The sequence below is a fragment of the Pseudorca crassidens genome, chromosome 3 (assembly GCF_039906515.1).
Source record: "Pseudorca crassidens isolate mPseCra1 chromosome 3, mPseCra1.hap1, whole genome shotgun sequence".
Lineage (NCBI taxonomy): Eukaryota > Metazoa > Chordata > Mammalia > Artiodactyla > Delphinidae > Pseudorca > Pseudorca crassidens.
In genome coordinates, this window is record NC_090298.1 from 83,691,289 (window position 1) to 83,712,870 (window position 21,582).

General features: G+C 35.4%; 1 protein-coding gene across 20 annotated transcripts in view; it reads left to right on the forward strand.

Annotated features, from left to right (window-relative positions):
* Nucleotides 1-21,582, forward strand: part of PPIP5K2 (diphosphoinositol pentakisphosphate kinase 2) — a 75,636-nt gene that overhangs the window by 22,056 nt on the left and 31,998 nt on the right. For 16 of the 20 annotated variants that reach the window (XM_067731327.1, XM_067731326.1, XM_067731325.1 and 13 more), the window contains exons 11-19: nt 8,307-8,393; nt 9,001-9,076; nt 9,160-9,269; nt 9,998-10,083; nt 12,451-12,576; nt 12,816-12,937; nt 13,209-13,391; nt 18,630-18,771; nt 19,376-19,599. In XM_067731327.1, the coding sequence (XP_067587428.1) occupies nt 8,307-8,393; nt 9,001-9,076; nt 9,160-9,269; nt 9,998-10,083; nt 12,451-12,576; nt 12,816-12,937; nt 13,209-13,391; nt 18,630-18,771; nt 19,376-19,599 (1,156 nt within the window). The remainder of the gene's footprint in view (nt 1-8,306; nt 8,394-9,000; nt 9,077-9,159; nt 9,270-9,997; nt 10,084-12,450; nt 12,577-12,815; nt 12,938-13,208; nt 13,392-18,629; nt 18,772-19,375; nt 19,600-21,582) is intronic. The other 4 variants (XM_067731328.1, XM_067731334.1, XM_067731341.1 and 1 more) reach the window with 1 other exon arrangement.

The window sequence follows — 21,582 nt, forward strand, 5'->3', positions numbered from 1 at the left end:
TATATGCTTTACATGGGGCTATTTAGACTAAAGATCTTTTCTGTTGTTCCAAATAAAATCCTGAAAAATGCTTATATAGTTATAGAACTATTGAATTAAGCCATAAGAATAAAGGAGGTGCCAACAGATGTGTTCCCTAAAGGTTCGTGGTCAGTGGTCATACAACTTTAGTGCTCTCATCATGTAAAGGAAAAATATACAGTTATATCTTGAAGTAAATTAATTAGACCAACATTGCCAAAGTGTTTCATAAATTCTAGTGAAAGTTACTGCTTGAAATTCACCTGTCACTCAGGTGAGTTGACCAAATGCTTCATATTCACAGCTTAGAGCTTTATCTTAGCGTATTAAATATTCTTAGGAGTCCTGATTGGGGCGGAGAGGAGGGCAAAAATACTTAATTTTGTTTTTAAACCAATATTTCCAAACTTATTTAACACAAAACATATTTTTGGGTAACTTATTCTATAGAGTTATGTTCTATGTCTCACAGTCTGGCAAGTGTTAAATTGTACCCTACCATTCCTGCTAAGACAGTTTTATCTTCCAGTAACTTGAGTTTGAAATATTTTTCTTCTTACGTGGGCAAAATAAATATAGCAGCTTTATTTTATTTGATTTAATGAAATCTCAGTCTATAGTGATCTGTGCTACAGGGCAGATAATTAAAGAAGTTAGGGGATTACAGTCCATTTACTTTATTTTTTTTATATTTATTTTATTTATTTATTTTAACATCTTTATTGGAGTATAATTGCTTTATAATGGTTTGTCAGTTTCTGCTTTATAACAAAGTGAATCAGCTATACATATACATATATCCCCCTATCTCTTCCCTCTTGCGTCTCCCTCCCTATCCCACCCCTCTAGGTGGCCACAAAGCACTGAGCTGATCTCCCTGTGCTATGTGGCTGCTTCCCACTAGCTATCGATTTTACATTTGGTAGTGTATATATGTCAATGCCACTCTCTCACTTTGTCCCAGCTTACCCTTCCCCCTCCCCGTGTCCTCAAGTCCGTTCTCTAGTAGGTCTGCGTTTTTATTCCCATCCTGCCCCTAGGTTCTTCATAACCATTTTTTTTCTTAGATTCCATGTATATGTGTTAGCATATGGTATTTGTTTTCCTGTGTCTGACTTACTTCACTTTGTATGACAGACTGTAGGTCCATCCACCTCACTACAAATAACTCAGTTTCGTTTCCTTTTATGCCTGAGTAATATTCCATTGTACATATGTGCCACATCTTCTTTATCCATGCATCTGTCCATGGACACATAAGTTGTTTCCATGTCCTGGCTATTGTAAATAGAGCTGCAATGAACATTGTGGTACATGACCCTTTTTGAATTATGGTTTTCTCAGGGTATATGCATAGTAGTGGGATTCCTGGGTTGTATGGTAGTTCTATCTTTTATTTTTTAAGGAACGTCCATACTGTTCTCTTATAGTGGGTGTATCAATTTACATTCCAACCAACAGTGAAGAGAGTTCCCTTTTCTCCACACCGTCTGCAGCATTTATTGTTTGTAGACTTTTTGATGATGGCCATTCTGACACGTGTGAGGTGATACCTCATTGTAGGTTTTTTTTTTTTTTTTTTTTTTTTGCGGTACACAGGCCTCTCACTGTTGTATCCTCTCCCGTTGTGGAGCACAGGCTCCGGACGCGCAGGCTCAGCAGCCATGGCTTACGGGCCTAGCTGCTCCGCGGCATGTGGTATCTTCCCGGACCGGGGCACGAACCTGTGTCCCCTGCATTGGCAGGCTGACTCTCAACCACTGCACCACCAGGGAAGCCCTCTCATTGTAGTTTTGATTTGCATTTCTCTAATGATTACTGATGTTGAGTATCCATTCATATGTTTGTTGGCAATCTGTAAATCTTCTTTGGAGAAATGTCTGTTTAGGTCTTCTGCCCATTTTTGGATTAGGTTGTTTGTTTTTGAGATTGAACTGCATGAGCTGCTTATAAATTTTGGAGATTAATCCTTTGTCAGTCGCTCCCTTTGCAAATATTTCTCCCATTCTGAAGGTTGTCTTTTCATCTTGTTTATGGTTTCTTTTGCTGTGCAAAAGCTTTTCAGTTTCATTAGGTCCCATTTGTTTATTTTTGCTTTTATTTCCATTTCTAGGAGGTGGGTCAAAAAGGATCTTGCTGTGATTTATGTCATAGAGTGTCCTGCCTATGTTTTCCTCTAAGAGTTTTATAGTGTCTGGCCTTACATTTAGGGCGTTAATCCATTTTGAGTTTATTTTTGTGTGTGGTGTTAGGGAGTGTTCTAATTTCATTCTTTTACATGTAGCTGTCCACTTTTCCCATCACCACTTATTGAAGAGGTTCTCTTTTCTCCGTTGTATATTCTTGCCTCCTTTATCAAAAATAAGGTGACCATATGTGCATGGGTTTATCTCTGGGCTTTCTGTCCTGTTCCATTGAGCTATATTTCTGTTTTTGTGCAATTACCATACTGTGTTGATTACTGTAGCTTTGTAGTATAGTCTGAAGTCAGGGAGCCTGATTCCGCCAGCTCCGTTTTTCTTTCTCAAGGTTGCTTTGGCTATTTGGGGTCTTTTGTGTTTCCATACAAATTGTGAAATTTTTTGTTCTAGTTCTGTGAAAAATGCCACTGGTGATTTGATAGGGATTGCATTGAATCTGTAGCTTGCTTTGGGTAGTATAGTCATTTTCACAATATTGATTCTTCCAATCCAGGAACATGGTATATCTCTCTGTCTGTTTGTATCATCTTTAATTTCTTTCATCAGCGTCTTATAATTTTCTGCATACAGGTCTTTTGTCTCCTTAGGTAGGTTTATTTCTAGGTATTTTATTCTTTTTGTTACAGTGGTAAATGGGAGCGTTTCCTTAATTTCTCTTTCAGATTTTTCTTCATTAGTGTATAGGAATGCAAGAGATTTCTGTGCATTAATTTTGTGTCCTCCTACTCTACCAAATTCATTGTTTAGCTCTAGTGGTTTTCTGGTAGCATCTTTAGGATTCTCTATATAGTATGTCATCTGCAAACAGTGACAGCTTTACTTCTTCTTTTCCGATTTGGATTCCTTTCACTTCTTTTTCTTCTCTGGTTGCTGTGGCTAAAACTTCCAGAACAATATTGAATAATAGTGGTGAGAGTGGGCAACCTTGGGTTGTTCCTGGGCTTAGTGGAAATGGTTTCAGTTTTTCACCATTGAGGATGATGTTGGCTGCGGGTTTGTCGAATATGGCCTTTATTATGTTGAAGTAAGTTCCCTCCATGCCTACTTTTTGGAGGTTTTTTATCATAAATGGGTGTTGAATTTTGTCAAAAGCTTTTTCTGCATCTATTGAGATGATCATTTGGTTTTTATTCCTCTTTTTGTTAATATGGTGTATCACATTGATTGATTTGCATATATTGAAGATTCCTTGCATTCCTGGGATAAACCCCACTTGGTCATAGTGTACAATACTTTTAATGCGCTGTTGGATTCTGTTTGCTAGTATTTTGTTGAGGATTTCTGCGTGTGTATTCATCAGTGATATTGGCCTGTAGTTTTCTTTCTTTGTGACATCTTTGGTTTTGGTATCAGGGTGATGGTGGCCTCGTAGAATGAGTTTGGGAGTGTACCTCCCTCTGCTATGTTTTGCAAGAGTTTGAGAAGGATAGGTGTTAGCTCTCCTGTAAATGTTTGATAAAATTCACCTGTGAAGCCATCTGGTCCTGGGCTTTTGTTTTTTGGAAGATTTTTAATCACAGTCTCAATTTCAGTGCTTGTGATTGGTTTGTTTATATATTCTGTTTCTTTCTGGTTCAGTCTCAGAAGCCTGTGCTTTTCTAAGAATTTATCTGTTTCTTTGTGGTTGTCCATTTTATTGGCATAGAGTTGCTTGTAGTAATCTCTCATGATCCTTTGTATTTCTGCAGTGTCAGTTGTTACTTCTTTTTCATTTCTAATTCTGTTGATTTGAGTCTTCTCCCTTTTTTCTTGCTGAGTCTGGCTAATGGTTTATCAATTTTGTTTATCTTCTCAAAGAACGAGCTTTTAGTTTTATTGATCTTCGCTATCGTTTCCTTCATTTCTTTTTCATTTATTTCTGATCTGAGCTTTATGATTTCTTTCCTTCTGCTAACTTTGGGGATTTTTGTCCTTCCTTCTCTAATTGCTTTAGGTGTAACGTTTGGTTGTTTTTTTGAGATGTTTCTTGTTTCTTGAGGTAGGATTGTATTGCTATTAACTTCCCTCTTAGAATTGATTTTGCTGCATTCCGTAGGTTTTGGGTTTTCTTGTTTTCATTGTCATTTGTTTCTAGATATTTTTTGATTTCCTCTTTGATTTCTTCAGTGATCTCTTGGTTATTAAGTAGTGTATTGTTTAGCCTCCATGTGTATGTATTTTTATAGATTTTTTTTCCTGTAATTGATATCTAGTCTCATAGTGTTGTGGTTGGAAAAGATACTTGATACAATTTCAATATTCTTAAATTTACCAAGGCTTGATTTGTGACCCAAGATATGATCTATCCTGGAGAATGTTCCGTGCCCTTGAGAAGAAAGTTATTCTGTTGTTTTTGGATGGAATGTCCTATAAATATCAATTAAGTCCATCTTGTTTAATGTATCATTTCAAGCTTGTGTTTCCTTATTTATTTTCATTTTGGATGATCTGTCCATTGGTGAAAGTGGGGTGTTAAAGTCCCCTGTTATGATTGTGTTACTGGCGATTTCCCCTTTTATGGCTGTTATCATTTGCCTGATGTATTGTGGTGCTCCTATGTTGGGTGCATAAATGTTTACAATTGTTATATCTTCTTTTTGGATTGATCCCTTGATCATTATTTGTGTCCTTCTTTGTATCTTGTAATAGTCTTTATTTTAAAGTCTATTTTGTCTGATATGAGCATTGGTACTCCAGCTTTCTTTTGATTTCCATTTTCATGTAATACCTTTTTCCAACCCCTCACTTTCAGTCTCTATGTGTCCCTAGGTCTGAAGTGGGTCTCTTGTAGACAGCATATGTACGGGTCTTATTTTTGTATCCATTCGCCCAGTCTGTGTCTTTTGGTTGGAGCATTTAATCCATTTACATTTAAGGTAATTATCGATATGCATGTTCCTATTACCATTTTCTTAATTGTTTTGGGTGTGTTTTTGTAGGTCTTTTCCTTCTCTTGTGTTTCCTCCATAAAGACGTTCCTTTAGCATTTGTTGTAGAGCTGGTTTCATGGTGCTGAATTCTCTTAGCTTTTGCTTGTCTGTAAAGGTTTTAATTTCTCCATCAAATCTGAATGAGATCCTTGCTGGGTAGAGTAATCTTGGTTGTAGGATTTCTCCTTTCACCACTTTAAATATGTCCTGCCACCTCCTTCTGGCTTGCAAGGTTTCTGCTGAAAGATCAGCTGTTAACCTTATGGGGATTCCCTTTTATGTTATTTGTTGTTTTTCCCTTGCTGCTTAATTTTTGATAGTGTGATTAATGTGTGTCTTGGCATGGATTTATCCTGTATGGGACTCTCTGTGCTTCCTGGACTTGATTAACTATTTCCTTTCCCATATTAGGGAAGTTTTCAACTATAATCTCTTCACATATTTTCTCAGTCCCTTTCTTTTTCTCTTCTTCTTCTGGGACCCCTATAATTCGAATGTTGGTGCTTTTAATGTTGTCCCAGAGGTCTCTGAGACTCTCCTCAATTCTTTTCATTTTTTTTTCTTTATTCTGCTCTGCCTTAGTTATTTCCACTATTTTATCTTCCAGGTCACTTACCGTTCTTCTGCCACAGTTATTCTGCTATTGATTCCTTCTAGAGACGTTTTTATTTCATTTATTGTGTTTTTCATCATTGTTTGTTTGATTTTTAGGTCTCCTAGGTCCTTATCAAACATTTCTTGTATTTTCTCCATTCAGTATCCAAGATTTTGGACCATCTTTACTATGCTTACTCTGAATTCTTTTTCAGGTAGACTGCCTATTTACTCTTCATTTGTTTGTTCTGGTGGGTTTTTACCTTGCTCCTTCATCTGCTGTGTGTTTCTCTGTTTTCTCATTTTGCTTCATTTACTATGTTTCGGGTCTCCTTTTTGCAGGCTGCAGGTTCGTAGTTCCTGTTTTTTTTGGTGTCTACCCCCAGTGGCTAAGGTTTGTTCAGTGGGTTGTGTAGGCTTCCTGGTGGAGGGGACTAGTGCCTGTGTTCTGGTGGATGAGGCTGGATCTTGTCTTTCTGGTTGGTGGGTCCACGTCCGGTGGTGTGTTTTTGGGTGTCTATGACCTATTATGAGTTTAGGCAGCCTTTCTGCTAGTGGGTGGGGTTGTGTTCCTGTTTTGCTAGTTGTTTGGCATAGGTTGTCCAGCACTGTAGTTTGCTGGTCATTGAGTGGAACTGGGTCTTGGTGTTGAGATGGAGATCTCTGGGAGTTTTTTGCCATTTGACATTACGTGGAGCTGGGAGGTTTCTGGTGGACCAACGTCCTGAACTCCGCTCTCCCACCTCAGAGGCACAGGCCTGACACGCAGCTGGAGCACCAAGATTCTGTCATCCACACAGCTCAGAATAAAAGGGAGAAAAATAAATAAATAAATAAAATAAAATAAAGTTGTTAAAGTAAAAAATAATTATTAAAAATAAAAAATTTTTAAGTAATAAAAAAAAGAAAGAAAGAAGAGAGCAAGGAAACCAAAAAACAGATCCACCAATGATAAGAAGTGCTAAAAACTATACTAAAAAAAATGGGCAGACAGAATCCTAGGACAAATGATAAAAACAAAGGTATACAGACAGAATTACACACAGAAGCATACACATACACACTCACAAAAGAGAAAAAAGAAGTGTATATATATATATATATATCATTGCTCCCAAAGTCCACTGCCTCAATTTGGGATGATTTGTTGTCTGTTCAGGTATTAAGAGATGCAGCGTACATCAAGTTGATCGTGGAGATTTAATCCGCTGCTCCTGAGGCTGCTGGGAGAGATTTCCCTTTCTCTTCTTTGTTCGCTCAGCTCCTGGGGTTCAGCTTTGCATTTGGCCCCTCCTCTGCATCACCTGAGGGCGTCTGTTCTTCGCTCAGACAGGACGGGGTTAAAGGAGCAGCTGATTAGGGGGCTCTGGCTCACTCAGGCTGTGGGGAGTGAAGCGTATGGAATGTGGGGTGAGCCTGCGGCAGCAGAGGCCAGCGTGATGTTGCAGCGGCCTGAGAAATGCCTTGTGTTCTCCCGGGGAAGTTATCCCTGGATCACGGGGCCCTGGCAGTGGTGGGCTGCACAGGCTCCAGGAGGGGAGGTGTGGATAGTGACCTGTGCTTGCACACAGACTTTTTGGTGGCTTCAGCAGCAGCCTTAGCATTTCATGCCTGTCTCTCGTGTCCGCGCTGATAGCTGTGGCTCGCGCTCATCTCTAGAGCTCGTTTAGGCGGTGCTCTGAATCCCCTCCTCACACACCGTGAAACAAAGAGGCAAGAAAAAGTTTGCCTCTTAGGGAGGTCCAGACTTTTTCCCTGACTCCCTCCCAGCTAGCTGTGACACACTAGCCCCCTTCAGGCTGTGTTCATGCAGCCAGCCCCAGTCCTCTCCCTGGGATCTGACCTTCCGAAGCCCGGGCCTCAGCTCCCAGCTCCTCCCGCCCCGGCGGGTGAGCACACAAGCCTCTCGGGCTGGTGAGTGCAGGTCAGCCCCGATCCTCTGTGCAGGAATCTCTCTGCTTTGCCCTGTGCACCCCTGTTGCTGCGCTCTCCTCCGTGACTCCAAAGCTTCACCCCTCCGCCACCTGCAGTCTCCACCTGCAATGGGGCTTCCTAGTGTGTGGAAACCTTTTCTCCTTCACAGCTCCCTCCCACTGGTGCAGATCCCATCCCTATTCTTTTGTCTCTGTTTTTTCTTTTGCCCTACCCAGGTACGTGGGGAGTTTCTTGCCTTTTGGGAGGTCTGAGGTCTTCTGCCAGCGTTCAGTAGGTGTTCTGTAGGAGTTGTTCCACATGTAGGTGTATTTCTGATGTATTTGTAGGGAGGAAGGTGATCTCCACGTCTTACTCTTTCACCATCTTTAAGGTCTCCCCTCCATTTACTTTTATCCTAGAGTTAGCATAGTCATCTCAAGAGAAGAAGCAGGTATTGTGTAGCTTAATATTACTCCCCCTCCAGCCTCTTAAATTCTTTTTAGGATTTGATTTGATAAAATTAAGACTATTTGTTATAAGCACTATGCTTCATGGAGAATATCTTAGAGTGGTAAAAGATGGTTCTATAATATAATTAGATATATTAATCTGAATTATATAACACAAATCTTTGTCAGAAAATTGAACGTTATTTTTTAAATTTTAGGATGGAACTTAGATGTGTCATAGCTGTCATACGTCATGGGGACCGAACACCAAAACAAAAAATGAAAATGGAAGTGAGGCATCAAAAGTATGTTTAAAGGGGAATAATTTAACTCCTAGGAGATAATTTAAGATTTCTGATAGGTGCTTAGTTATTTTGATTAATACTTCATATAGAAAAACTGTTTACCACTACTTCTTGGCCATTAATATTTAAACCACTGGAAAGCAATAAAATCCAACAAAATCCATTTTAAATTGTATATTTTAGCATCTGAAAATTACTGTAGCAATATCCATATATGGTCATCATCCTGACCTAGCTTTTATTTATTGTTGTAAATATTCAGTCTTCTGTTATTATTCTCTTACATTGCTTTCTGAGAATCATTAACTTCTCAACCTTCTAGATGAAAATTAGTAGAATGAAAGTTTGTTGCTTCTATTCAGTGAAACTAGTGATTATTAGTTTGATATGATTTAAGAAAATACTAAGTTTTAGCAATCAAAGTAGAGGAGCGACATCATATAGTGAAAGAGGGCACACAGTGTTTGAAGTCCATAGACCCCAAGTCCCATATCTATTATTAATTATTGTTTTAGTCCCATATCTATCATTTATTGTAATTATTTGTGTTAGTTTATAGAGGTAATATTGTTGCAAATGCCTAACAGTGCTCTGTCTTTCTTATAAGATTCTTTGATCTTTTTGAAAAGTGTGATGGATATAAATCTGGGAAATTAAAGCTGAAAAAACCAAAACAATTACAGGTAAGTGCATCTGATTTCTTGTTGGGTTTTAAATTGCTAATCGCAAAGTTACATAAAAATTCAATTCTTTATTTATTTTACAGGAAGTGCTGGATATTGCACGACAACTTCTTATAGAGTTGGGACAAAATAATGATTCTGAAATTGAAGAAAACAAGTCAAAACTTGAACAACTTAAGACCGTGTTAGAGATGTAAGTATCTTTTTAAAACCTATAATTTTGGTAACTACTTATAGTGCTTTTTTTTTTAATATGTGTGACTTTTCATGTTAATTTCCTTCACAGTTTTATCTTCTTTCTCTTTATCACTGTAGCTGAGGAGAAATTAGTGGAAATCTAACAAGAACTTTATTTTCAACAGTGAGAAAAGAGATTGTTGTATTGAAGTTTCTGTTTTAGTTTTAATTTTGATGAGAAGATCAAAAGAGGGCATCACATTTAGATCTTGTATGAAGTACTACTTAGGATGAAGGCCACATTGCTAAGTTAACCACAGATTCAGTGCTGTTTAAGTGAAAAATAATTTTGAACTATGTTTTAATCAAATGAAATTGGTACCACCAATATTCCTCTTATAAACTTTATTTCCTTGACCACTTAAAATCGTTTTTTCTTTTATTTTTTTAAAGACACATACATTTATGTTTTTGTATGTTTATATACTTTGGCATCTATTCAAAATTCTCCAGCTTTTATAGAGAAACTTTATTGTATTTTTATTTTTAACGTGGTTAGAATAATTACCTAGGATACAGATTTTGCGCTAGGATATTTTGAAGAATTCAGCAAGGTAATTACAAATAGGAAGCATTAATATGTAAGATTTAGTTTTTGTCCAGGTGGATTTTAGTTTTTCTTTAGGAGGTTGCATCGCATGCTTATTGAAAATTGTCTGTTCTGTTTGCCATTTTATTTTTCAGGTATGGCCATTTTTCTGGAATAAATCGTAAGGTCCAATTAACCTATCTCCCTCATGGTTGTCCTAAGACATCTAGTGAAGAAGAAGGTATGTCACTATTAATGCCCATTGTGTTTTATTTATATGTAGGGACTTACTACTCGTTGTTGATTACCTTTGTAATCTTCTGTCTAATAGTTTAGGGGTTAGCATGCTGAATAGAGGAAAAATAACATGGAGTTGTGTTAACTATGCCTTCTATCCTTTAAATAAAAGATGTTTTACGTTTTATCCTTTAGGTAAAGGATACCTTTTATTATTTTGAAAACTGTCTAGGACTTCTCTTTTACTCTTCTGAAAGCTTATTTGTTTGTAACTAAATGTTACTTAATGGGTCCCTATCCCATACAGGGTATACAGGAAGAAAACTTAAGAAATATGAAAAGATTGTTTAAAAAAATACGTAATCACCTTGTTTCTAAAATAGATATTTTTCTCTGCCAATAAATCAGAATAAGCATTTAAAATTAGTTTCCTAAGAGCAGTGAGCACAGAAGTTCATTTACTTTTCAAAAGAAAAATGGGCAGGGATTGGGAAGCCATTTTACGGAGAAGTGGAGATGCCCAATACAATAATGATAATAGTAATAATCAGTCTTGCCTATCACACTGGCAAAGTGTTTTCTTATTTTCTTCTTTTTCAAATGATAATAAAGAATGCTGATGAGAGTACAATGTGACAAGATTTCAGTTTACTGGTAGGATTGTAAATTGACATAACTCTTTTTTTTTTTTTTTACTTTGTTTTATTTATTTTATTTTTGGCTGCATTGGGTCTTTGTTGCTGTGCGTGGGCTTTCTCTAAATGTAGCAAGTGCAGGCTACTTTTCGTTGTGGTGCACCGGCTTCTTATTGCGGTGGCTTCTTTTGTTGTGGAGCACGGGCTCTAGGTGTGCAGGCTTCAGTAATTGTGGCTCGTGGGCTCAGTAGTTGTGGCTCGTGGGCTCTGGAGCTCAGGCTCTGTAGTTGTGGCACATGGGCTTGGTTGCCCTGTGGCATGTGGGATCTTCCCAGACCAGGGCTCCAACGCGTGTCCTCTGCATTGGCAGGCAGAATCTTAACCACTGTGCCACCAGGGAAGCGTTGACATAATTTTTTGAAAAGTAATTTGGCAATATATATCAACATTTCAGGGGACTTCCCTGGCAGTCCAGTGGTTAAGCCTCCACTCTTCCACTGAAGGGGACACGGTTTCGAGCCCTGGTTGGGGAACTAAGATCCAGCATGTTACACAGTGCAGCTGGGGGGAAAAAAAACACTTCAGAAATTTTTCATATGCTTTGACCTTAATTCTACTTATAAGAATCTATCCCAAGGGGGTAATCCGATATTGAGGGAAAGATTGTTCTATAGGGATATTCACAGTGGCATTATTTATAGTAGCAAAAATTGAAGTAATGATTATTTTAAATGCAAACAAATTTGATTATGTTGATCTTTATATATTCTAAAATTTGATATATTGCTCTTGTCACACCTTGTGATTAATAGCAACACAGATTAATTTTCTATATTTTGATGTTTATATCAAAAAAATCCATAAACAACTATAATTAACAAGTCAATTAATTACCTTTCTATAAATGTTGGCTTGCATGATAAAGCACATACAGCTACTAACTAGCCCCAGGGGAAAGGGTGATTTTCTATCACTTTTAATGAATCATCAAATTCTTTAGTGCTTATAGTGCTAACTTTTAAATGACCTTTGTTTCTGTAATCCAGCACAGATCTTAGGACGTGATAAAGAGTAAGTCAAAATTAAATATAGAAACTCAGACCCCTATATCTGAGAATATACTTTGGTCTGGAACATACAGATTCTACAACTCCAAATTTAAAAAGGTGTTCTTGGCTATATTTTATTGTATATCTCACCCATAAGTTTAAATTATAATAAATATTAAGCTCTGTCATCTCACATCTTGAAAGTTATGCAAATCACTGATTACTAATCATAAAAATGTGTATATCTTCTTCACTTCAGATAACATTAACTTTTATGTGACAGCACTGCAGGAGGCTCTTAATATAAAGCCAAGATCTGAATCCTGTCATCAAGGAGCTCTTAATCTAGTATATGTAGTACAACTAAATACATTGGGCAAATACCATTGCTCTCATACCACTGAGAGCAGGGAAGGGAGAAGTTTCCTTTTAGAGAACTGGGAAAGAGCCTTCTTTCTAGAGTGTGGGAGAGATTTTGAAATTTTAGTAAGATTTTAACAGGTGGAGCAAGGGGTATTCCTAGCAGAAGCAACAGCCTACAAGAAAGGTATATTTAGGGAACAAAATAATTTACATAAGGGCCATATTCCACTGCAGAAGAGACACAAAGAAAAAATTAATCTTGAAATATGTCTGTTTAGAAGAAAAAACCTTGACATTTGCTTTATTCATTCACATGTATCTTAGACAGCCGAAGAGAAGAGCCATCCTTACTTCTGGTTCTAAAATGGGGAGGAGAACTAACCCCTGCAGGCAGGGTCCAGGCTGAAGAACTTGGAAGAGCTTTCAGGTGTATGTACCCTGGAGGTCAAGGTAAATCTTAGAGTTTCTTTAATTCAGTTAAATTCATACAGGCTGGGTCCAGGCTGAAGAACTTGGAAGAGCTTTGAGGTGTATGTATCCTGGAGGTCAAGGTAAATATTGGAGTTTCTTTAATTCAGTTAAATTCATACATCATATTTTCAAATCCTAATTTTGAGATGTTATTAAATATTTATAGAAATACAGTGAGGTAAAAATATAGCTTAAGTGATTTGAGGATTTATTTTCAGGAGATTATGCAGGATTTCCTGGTTGTGGTTTACTTAGATTACACAGTACCTACCGACATGACCTTAAAATATACGCCTCTGATGAAGGACGAGTCCAGATGACTGCAGCTGCTTTTGCAAAGGTATAAATAAATGTTTTTTAGAATTATTAGAATTTTCATCTAATATAGCATTTTAAAAGATTTTTACTAAGGTATTATTTTAATATTCTAAATTTGAAACTTCTAACTAAAGCCCTGAAATGGCAATGACAAGTTGCATTATTAATAAAGTTTATTGTAAATAGTAAGCTTACACCTTGTGAAATTCAGCATGTAACAAGATAATTATTAAGATACCTTCTATTTTGCATACTAATTCTTAATCTGTTTTGGCTTTATTTTATGTATTTAGGGGCTATTAGCTCTAGAAGGAGAACTTACACCCATTCTTGTTCAGATGGTGAAAAGTGCAAACATGAATGGCCTTTTGGATAGTGATAGTGACTCTTTGAGCAGTTGTCAGCAACGTGTGAAAGCAAGACTTCATGAAATACTTCAGAAAGACAGAGATTTTACTGCTGAAGATTATGAAAAGGTGGGTCTTACCAAACTCTTGCATTGTCAAATATTACATGCACATACACATAGAAAAGTGCATAAAATGTAAACTTAGAGCTTATCATATTATAAAGCAAAGAGTTATATAATCAGTACAGAGATACAGAACGTTGGAACAACTCTAGCCTCTGTGTGTCCCTTCCCAGTTGCAGCCCCTTCCCTATCTGCTAGAAATAATCACTATCCTAACTTTTTATAGTCTTATACCCAGAGTGCTTATTTGGCTAAGTATGTATCTGTAGCTACCATAGTCTCAGTTTGGGGTATTTTTTAAGCTTCATGTAATAGAATGTTTTCTTTTATGTCTGGCTTCTTTTTCTCAGTGTTATGTTTGTGAAATTCATCCATAGTTTTGAGAATTTTCATTTCTATGTAGTATTGTTTTCAGAGGTTGGCAAACTTTTTCTATAAAAGACCAGATAGTAAATATTTCAGGCTTTGTAGATCACATATAGTTGCTTGTTGCATATGCTTTTCTTTTTTACACCACCTTTTAAAAATGTAAAAACCATTTATTAGCTCACAGGCTATCACAGGTCATGTTTGGCCTAGTTTGTTGATCCATATTCTATTTTATGAGTATATGCCAATTTATATATGCTTTCTAATATTGTTATAGTTTGGGGCTGTTATGCTAATACTGCCGTGAATATCCATATATGCCTCCTAGTGCATATGAGCATATGTTTCTCTTTTGTGTATTCTAGGAGTGGAAGTGTTGTGCCCCACAGTGTGCTAATATTTCAATATTAGTAGATGTCAAACTGTTTTCCAAAGTCATTGAAGCAATTTATACTCCCACCAGAAGTCCATGGAAATTGTTATTGCTCTACATAGTCTCTATTCTTGGTATTTTCAGACCATTCAATTTTGCCTATTCTGAAGGTGGATGTATAGTAGTACCTCACTGTGGTTTTAATATTCGTTGACCATTTAGGTATCTTCTTTCATAAGGCCTGCTCTTCAAGTCTTGTCCTTTTTTTCTACTAGTTGCCTGTGTTTTTCTTATTGAATAGTAGAATTTCTTTGTATATTTTGGATATGAGCTCTTTGTTATGTGTTCTAAATACTGCCATCTACTCTGAGCCTTAATGATTTCCTTTGATAAGCAGAAATTCTTATTTTTCCATGAATTTCTTTTTTTTTTCCCATGTATTTCAAGGTCAATTTTTTCCTTTACGTTCAGTGCATTTTAATGCATTCTTTATAATACCTTTTTCTTTTTTTTAATTTATCATAGGTTCAACAATTAAACCTATATTTTATTCTTATATATATATTTTTTTTTACATCTTTATTGGAGTATAATTGCTTTACAATGGTGTGTTAGTTTCTGCTTTATAACAAAGTGAATCAGTTATACATATACATATGTTCCCATATCTCTTCCCTCTTGCATCTCCCTCCCTCCCACCCTCCCTATCCCACCCCTCCAGGCGGTCACAAAGCACCGAGCTGATCTCCCTGTGCTATGCGGCTGCTTCCCACTAGCTATCTACCTTATGTTTGGTAGTGTATATATGTCCATGCCTCTCTCTCGCTTTGTCACAGCTTACCCTTCCCCCTCCCCATATCTTCAAGTCCATTCTCTAGTAGGTCTGTGTCTTTATTCCTGTCTTACCCCTAGGTTCTTCATGACATTTTAATTTTTCTTAAATTCCATATATGTGTGTTAACATACAGTATAATACCTTTTTCTAATGTGGGGTCATAAGGTATTCCCATATACGATCTTCTATATACTTTACTGTTTTTCCCTGCACATTTATCTACAATCTAGCTAAAATTGACTTTTGTGTGTGCTATTAGATAAGGATGTCAAAATTGATGTTTTCCCCCCAACCATATGTACATCCAGGTGTCTCAACACCACATACTGAAAAGACCATCCTTTCCCCACTACTCTGTAGTGCCAGCTTTATCATATGTGTGTTCTCTGTTTCTAGAACGTATTCTTTTGTTGACTCTTGGGCCATTGAATAAGATCTCCCAAATCCTACATGGGTCCTTCTTCAAGTTCTTCTTGGCTTTTCTTGTATTTCCATATAAATTTTAAAATAACCTGGCCTAAAATCCTGTTGGAATATTGATTTAGATTGCATTAGATCTATAGTTTGTGAAAACTTACATCTTTAAAAAAAAATTTTGTGTACTTGTAAACGCTCCCTCTAAAAAGGTTACTATCTGTTGCTGCTATGTACAAATAGTTTTTTTAATATTGACTTTATATGTGTCAACTTTATTGAACTTATTTATTAACTTAGTAATTTATCTGTAGATTAAAAAAAATCTTTTCAAAGCATATCCCCAGGTTTTTGTCTTCCTTTCCAGTTTTTATGTTTTTAATTCTTTTTATTGCTTTACTTTAATAGCTAGTACCATCAAAGTGATAGTAAATAGAAGTGGCTTTTCTGTTTTTGTTTATATTCTCAAAGGGAAATCTTTTTAACACTGTCCATTAAGTATGGTCTCTGTAGATTTTTTTAAAGCTACTCTTTTTCAAAATAAGGAAAATCCATTCTACTCCTGTTTTCTTAAGAGGTTTTATCATGACAAGTTTTTAAATTTTATATTTTCTTATCTGTTAAACATCATATGATTTGGGGGAGAGGCTACCGTGGTTCCTAGAATAAGCTCATTTAAAAAATATATATATATATATCACTGGTTTGGGTTTACTAATATTTTTGGTTAGGAGTTTTACATCTGTGTTCATGAGTCATACTGACCTTTACTTTTTTATTCTTGTTGTCTTTGTCTGCTTTCAATATCAAGATTATGCTGTTCTCATAAAATTAATTAGAGAGTCCTGTTTGGGGGGAATAATTCATGTATATATGTTTCAGTAAATGTTTGGTAAAATTTACTGGTAAATCCCATGGGCATTTTCTTTATGGGAAAGCTTGTAATTGTGGTTTCCAGAGTAATTTAGTAGTTTGCATTTATTATGTCTTGTGTCTGTATTAAGTTACATTCTTCTAGAAATTTGTGTATACACTCCTCTTAAGTTGTTTATAATGTCTGCAAGATCAGTAGAGATATTCCTTTTTGTTTTGTAACATTGTACAGTCTTCCCCCCCTTTTTTTTCCTTGGTCAGTTTTGCCATAGTTGATCAGCTTTATTAGTCCTTTAAAAGAACTGTCTTTCAGATTTGTTGGTTCACTAAATTATGCACTTGTTTTCTATTTTATTAATTTTTATTGTTTAATATTTTATTCCTTCTACTTCTGTAGTTTTATTTTGCTCTTTTTCTAATTGTTAAAAACTGATGTCACTAGATGGATGCTTATTAACTCATGAATGTTCAATCTTTTGTAAAATACACACTCTAGGCCCTTTATGCACTGTTTTGACTGTATTCATAAATTGAGGTTTATGCCATCTGGGACATTTTCTAATTTCCTTAGTGATTTCTTTGATCATATGTTATTTAGAAGTGTACTTTTAAAATTTTCAGACCTATGCATTTTTAAGTTATATTTTTGTTATTTCTAACTTTATATCATTTTGGTAAAAATAAAAATTCTTGCTGATTTTTTTTTGGTCTGTTTTTTCTTTTTTTACTGTTGTGTGTTAAAATTTCCCACTATAATTGTGGATTTTTCTTGTCTTTGTAATCTCTTAAGCCTTGCTTTACATGTTTTGATGTCATGCTATTAAATGCATACAAATTAAGAATTGGTATATTTCAGTCAGTATTTTTGCCTCAAAATTTACTTTGAGATTAATATAGCTAAAACAGTTGTTTTTTCTTTTACTTGGTGTTTGTACAGTATCTTTTTTATCTTTTAACTTTCAGTCTTTCTGAAACTATACTTTTAGATGTATCTCTTAAAATCTGCATATAGATTTTTAAAAAATTTGTCATGAAAATCTTTGTTTAGGACAATTATTTATATTATAAATTACTGAAATTTGTATATGAATCTATTATCCTTTTAAGTGCTTTATATTTATACTGCCTATTTTTATTTTTCTCTCCTTTCTTGCTTCATTGGAATTGGTACTTTTTATTTATTTATTTCCCTGGTAGTTAGAAAATTATATTTGATTTTACTATTTGTTTTGTCACTACCCAAGAGAGAACAATAGGCTTCTATGACATCTGCAAATTGAATGTTTACATCATGCTTTTATCCTCTTCCTGGACAAAGCAAGGACTCTAGAACTAAAGTGTTTTTCAAACTTACTTGACTAAGAATCATCTGGGGTCTTGTTAAAAATGCAGACTCCAGTTTATCCCTTTTTTGAACCCTAAATGTAGAGTTTACCAGAGTTTCACCTTTGAAAATCCTGGACTTCACTTTTTTTGTCCTGTTAACATAAAATGATATTAAAGCTCTATTCTTCTTCTCTGCTGTCTATTCAGAATCAACAGATGTCTCCAATGCAAAAACAGCCTTAAAAGCCAGTATCACTCTCTGGATCTCTGACCAGAGAGTTTGGTTTCCATAATTCTTAATATCTTATCTCTCAGATACCTTAAAGCAGAAGTATAGAAGTTCTTTGCCCAGGAGTTTTACTAATCTTCAGTGGTTAGATTGGCCTAAACTACCTAGTTCACCATAACAAGAAGTGGAATTCCACTTTACATTTTTTATATTTATACAAATTTATTTGATGGGGTTAAATTACTTGCCAAGCAAAGTTTCAACAGTGAAAATTGAAACTATTTGTCATTAATGGCTTTTGTTGACTTGCAAAAAATCTCATCACAAAGGCATTTACATGGTGGTTAAGAGCACAGCTCTTTAGCCAGATTACCTGCTTTTTTAGTCTCACTCTTTGCATACTAGTGGTTTGATCTTAGGGAAGGTGCTTTAACCTCTGTTAAGTACCTCATCTGGAAAAAGTGATGAAAATAATAGTCTCGAGGTTATTCCATGTCAATATATGTCAAATGGTTAAACCATATTTGCAAATACCAAGTGAATCAGCAAAATGTCTGCAAAATATTAGAATAAAATCTCCTTGTAAATTAGAGTACTTCTATTAGATTTTCCCTGTGGATAATCTAATGTTAGCTAAGGTTTAGGATTTTTTTAACATGAAATTTTGAGGTTTTTCTTTCCTCCTTGATCTTATTTCTGTATTTTGGGGGTATCTTCATTTGTAGTTTGAGTTATTCTGCAGCTACTGGAAAATTTTGTATATTGTTCTCTTGGCCAATTGAGCATAACCAGATGTAAAAATATATACTCTATTCATTTGTAGCTTACTCCATCTGGAAGCATTTCTCTTATCAAATCAATGCATTTAATTAAAAATCCTGTGAAGACCTGTGACAAAGTGTATTTCTTGATACAAAGTTTGACTTCTCAAATCAGACATCGAATGGAAGATCCCAAATCATCAGGTAAATATTTTGTTTTCCTTAGATTAGAAAACAAATAAAAGGCACTATCCAGTTGCTATAAACATTTTTTAAATAAGATGTGCCAATCATAAAAAATTCAAGCCTTTAATGCTATATTTAGCATTAGATAGGTATGTCTAGGTGTAATTTGAGTTAGTATATATCCAGCAAAAGAATAATAGCGAAGTTATAATTGCTTTTATCTGTGGTAGCATGAAAGGGATAATAAAACATTTTTATTTGGTTAATTATGTAGCATTACTGTACAGTTCAGCAGCAAATAGGCAGCATAATAAGAAGGAGCAAGCAACAGGAAGGTGATCAGTGCTCTGGCTCTGAGACTAGCTTAGTTAATAACTTGGGCAACTAACGTATGTAACATATGGAAGGTCTTCTATAAAACCAGTTCCTAACCCATGTATTTATACCTTTATTCAAGTCTACAAAATATATGGTTGCTAATAGTATATGCCTATGATAACATTTCCTAGCTTGTTAACAATTTTACCTTTGATATTTAAGAAGTTTCTAACTACCAATTTTTAATATATATTCTTTATCTGATTTTGAAGTTTAATACACTAAAACTGTTATGTTGTTTTAGATATTCAGCTTTATCATAGTGAGACCTTAGAGCTCATGCTACGTAGATGGTCCAAGTTGGAGAAAGACTTTAAAACAAAGAATGGAAGATATGATATTAGTAAAATCCCTGACATATATGACTGTATAAAATATGATGTCCAGCATAATGGTTCCTTGAAATTAGAAAACACAATGGAATTATATAGGCTTTCAAAGGCATTAGCAGATATTGTTATCCCTCAGGTAAGTAATTCCTACATATCAATTTTTTTGTACTGTTATATAGATACTTTTAAAACGTCTATCAGTGGATAAAAGGTAGTTGGTTTTTGTGTCCCAGTAAGCCTATAATTTTAAAAAGGAAAGTAACTAATTATGAATTTATATTTTAAACTTTTTGTTATATTAAATCATTGTTTGATTTTTTAATAGTTTATAGTGACTTTTTAAAATTTAAGAATTGATACTCTTAATAATAATATGCTAACAACAAACAAGACAACTGAAAATAGGATGGGATAAATCACTTAAGTATTTATTGGGCATTTATTGTGCACCTACCAGCTCTGTGCTATGGGAATGTGTGCAAAGTGGGAGAAAAAGATAGTTGTGTCCCTATATAAATTTTGGAAGTTTTTTTACCTTATGTGGAAGTATTTTGAAAATAATATTTAGAGGCCAGGATGTAAGTAGTTATTTGTGGGGTGTGGTAGAGGTGGAACGGGGGGCCTTATCATTATAGGAGAGTAAAAATAGAGGTGTAACCAAAATTCAGTTAACTGAAATGTAATTAAACAGAGAATCAGATGATAATAAAGAGACAGGTGACAAGACAAGTTGAGATAAGAAATGTGTTAGAAGAAAACAGTTGCAGATGCCCTTTGGAGAACTTTTTTCAACTCAATTACTAAAAGATCATTTGGACATTGTAAAAGGGAGATTGGAGTAAATCACACATTCCAACTGTGAACCAAAGTTAAAAAGCAGGAAAAATGAAATACAGTTGATTTTTGACCAATGTGGGTTTGAACTGTAGTGGGTCCACTTATACGCAGATTTTTTTACAATAGTAAATACTACAGTACTGCATGATCCACATATCCACAGTTGAATCTGCCAGGGATGCAGAACCACAAATAAGTTATTCTCGAATTTTCAGTGGTGTGCAGGGTTGGTGCTCCTAACCTCCACGTTTTTCAAGGGTCACTGTACATGAAAAGTGTAAAGATTGTATATAAAAGTAGCCTCACTTAAAGATACTCATATATAGAAAACAGTGGGGAGGTTCCTTAATAACTAAAAATAGAACTATTTTATGATCCAGCAATCCCACTCCCATATATCCAGAAAAGATAAAAACTCTTAATTCAGAAAGATACATGCATCCCGGTGTTCATAGCAACGCCGTTTACAATAGCCAAGACATGGAAACAACTGGAGTGCCCATCAGTGGATGATTGGTTTAAGAAGATGTGGTGTGTGTATGTATATATACATATATATATATCTCTACACACATATACGCATATATACATACACACACCACATATACATACACACACACCATGGAATATTACTCAGCCATAAAAACAAAATATTGCCATTTGCAGCAACATGGATGGACCTAGAGAGCACCATACTAAGTGAATTAAGTCAGAGGAAGACAAATATTATATGATATCACTTGTATGTGGAATCTAAAAAATAATACCAATGAATCTATATTAAAAAGTGGAAACAGACTCATAGACATAGAAAACAAACTTACAGTAAGGGAGAGGGGGAATGATAAAGAGTATGGGATACACACCGCTATACATAAAATAGATAAGCAACAAGGATTTACTATATTCTCTCAAGGATTTACTATATACTAGTTCTCAAGGAGAACTATATTCAATATCTTGTAATAACCTATAATGGAAAATTATCTGAAAAAATATTGGATTGGCCAAAAAGTTCGTTCGGGTTTTTATGTTATAGAAAAACCCGAACGAACCTTTTGGCCAACCCAATATATAACTGAATCACTTTACTGTACAATTGAAACCAACACAATACTGTAAATCTACTACAATTAAAACTATACTTCAGGACTTCCCTGGTGGCACAGTGGTTAAGAATCCACCTGCCAATGCAGGGGACATGAGTTTGATCCCTGGTCCGGGAAGATCGTACATGCTGAGGAGCAACTAAGCTCATGTGCCACAACTACTGAGCCTGTGC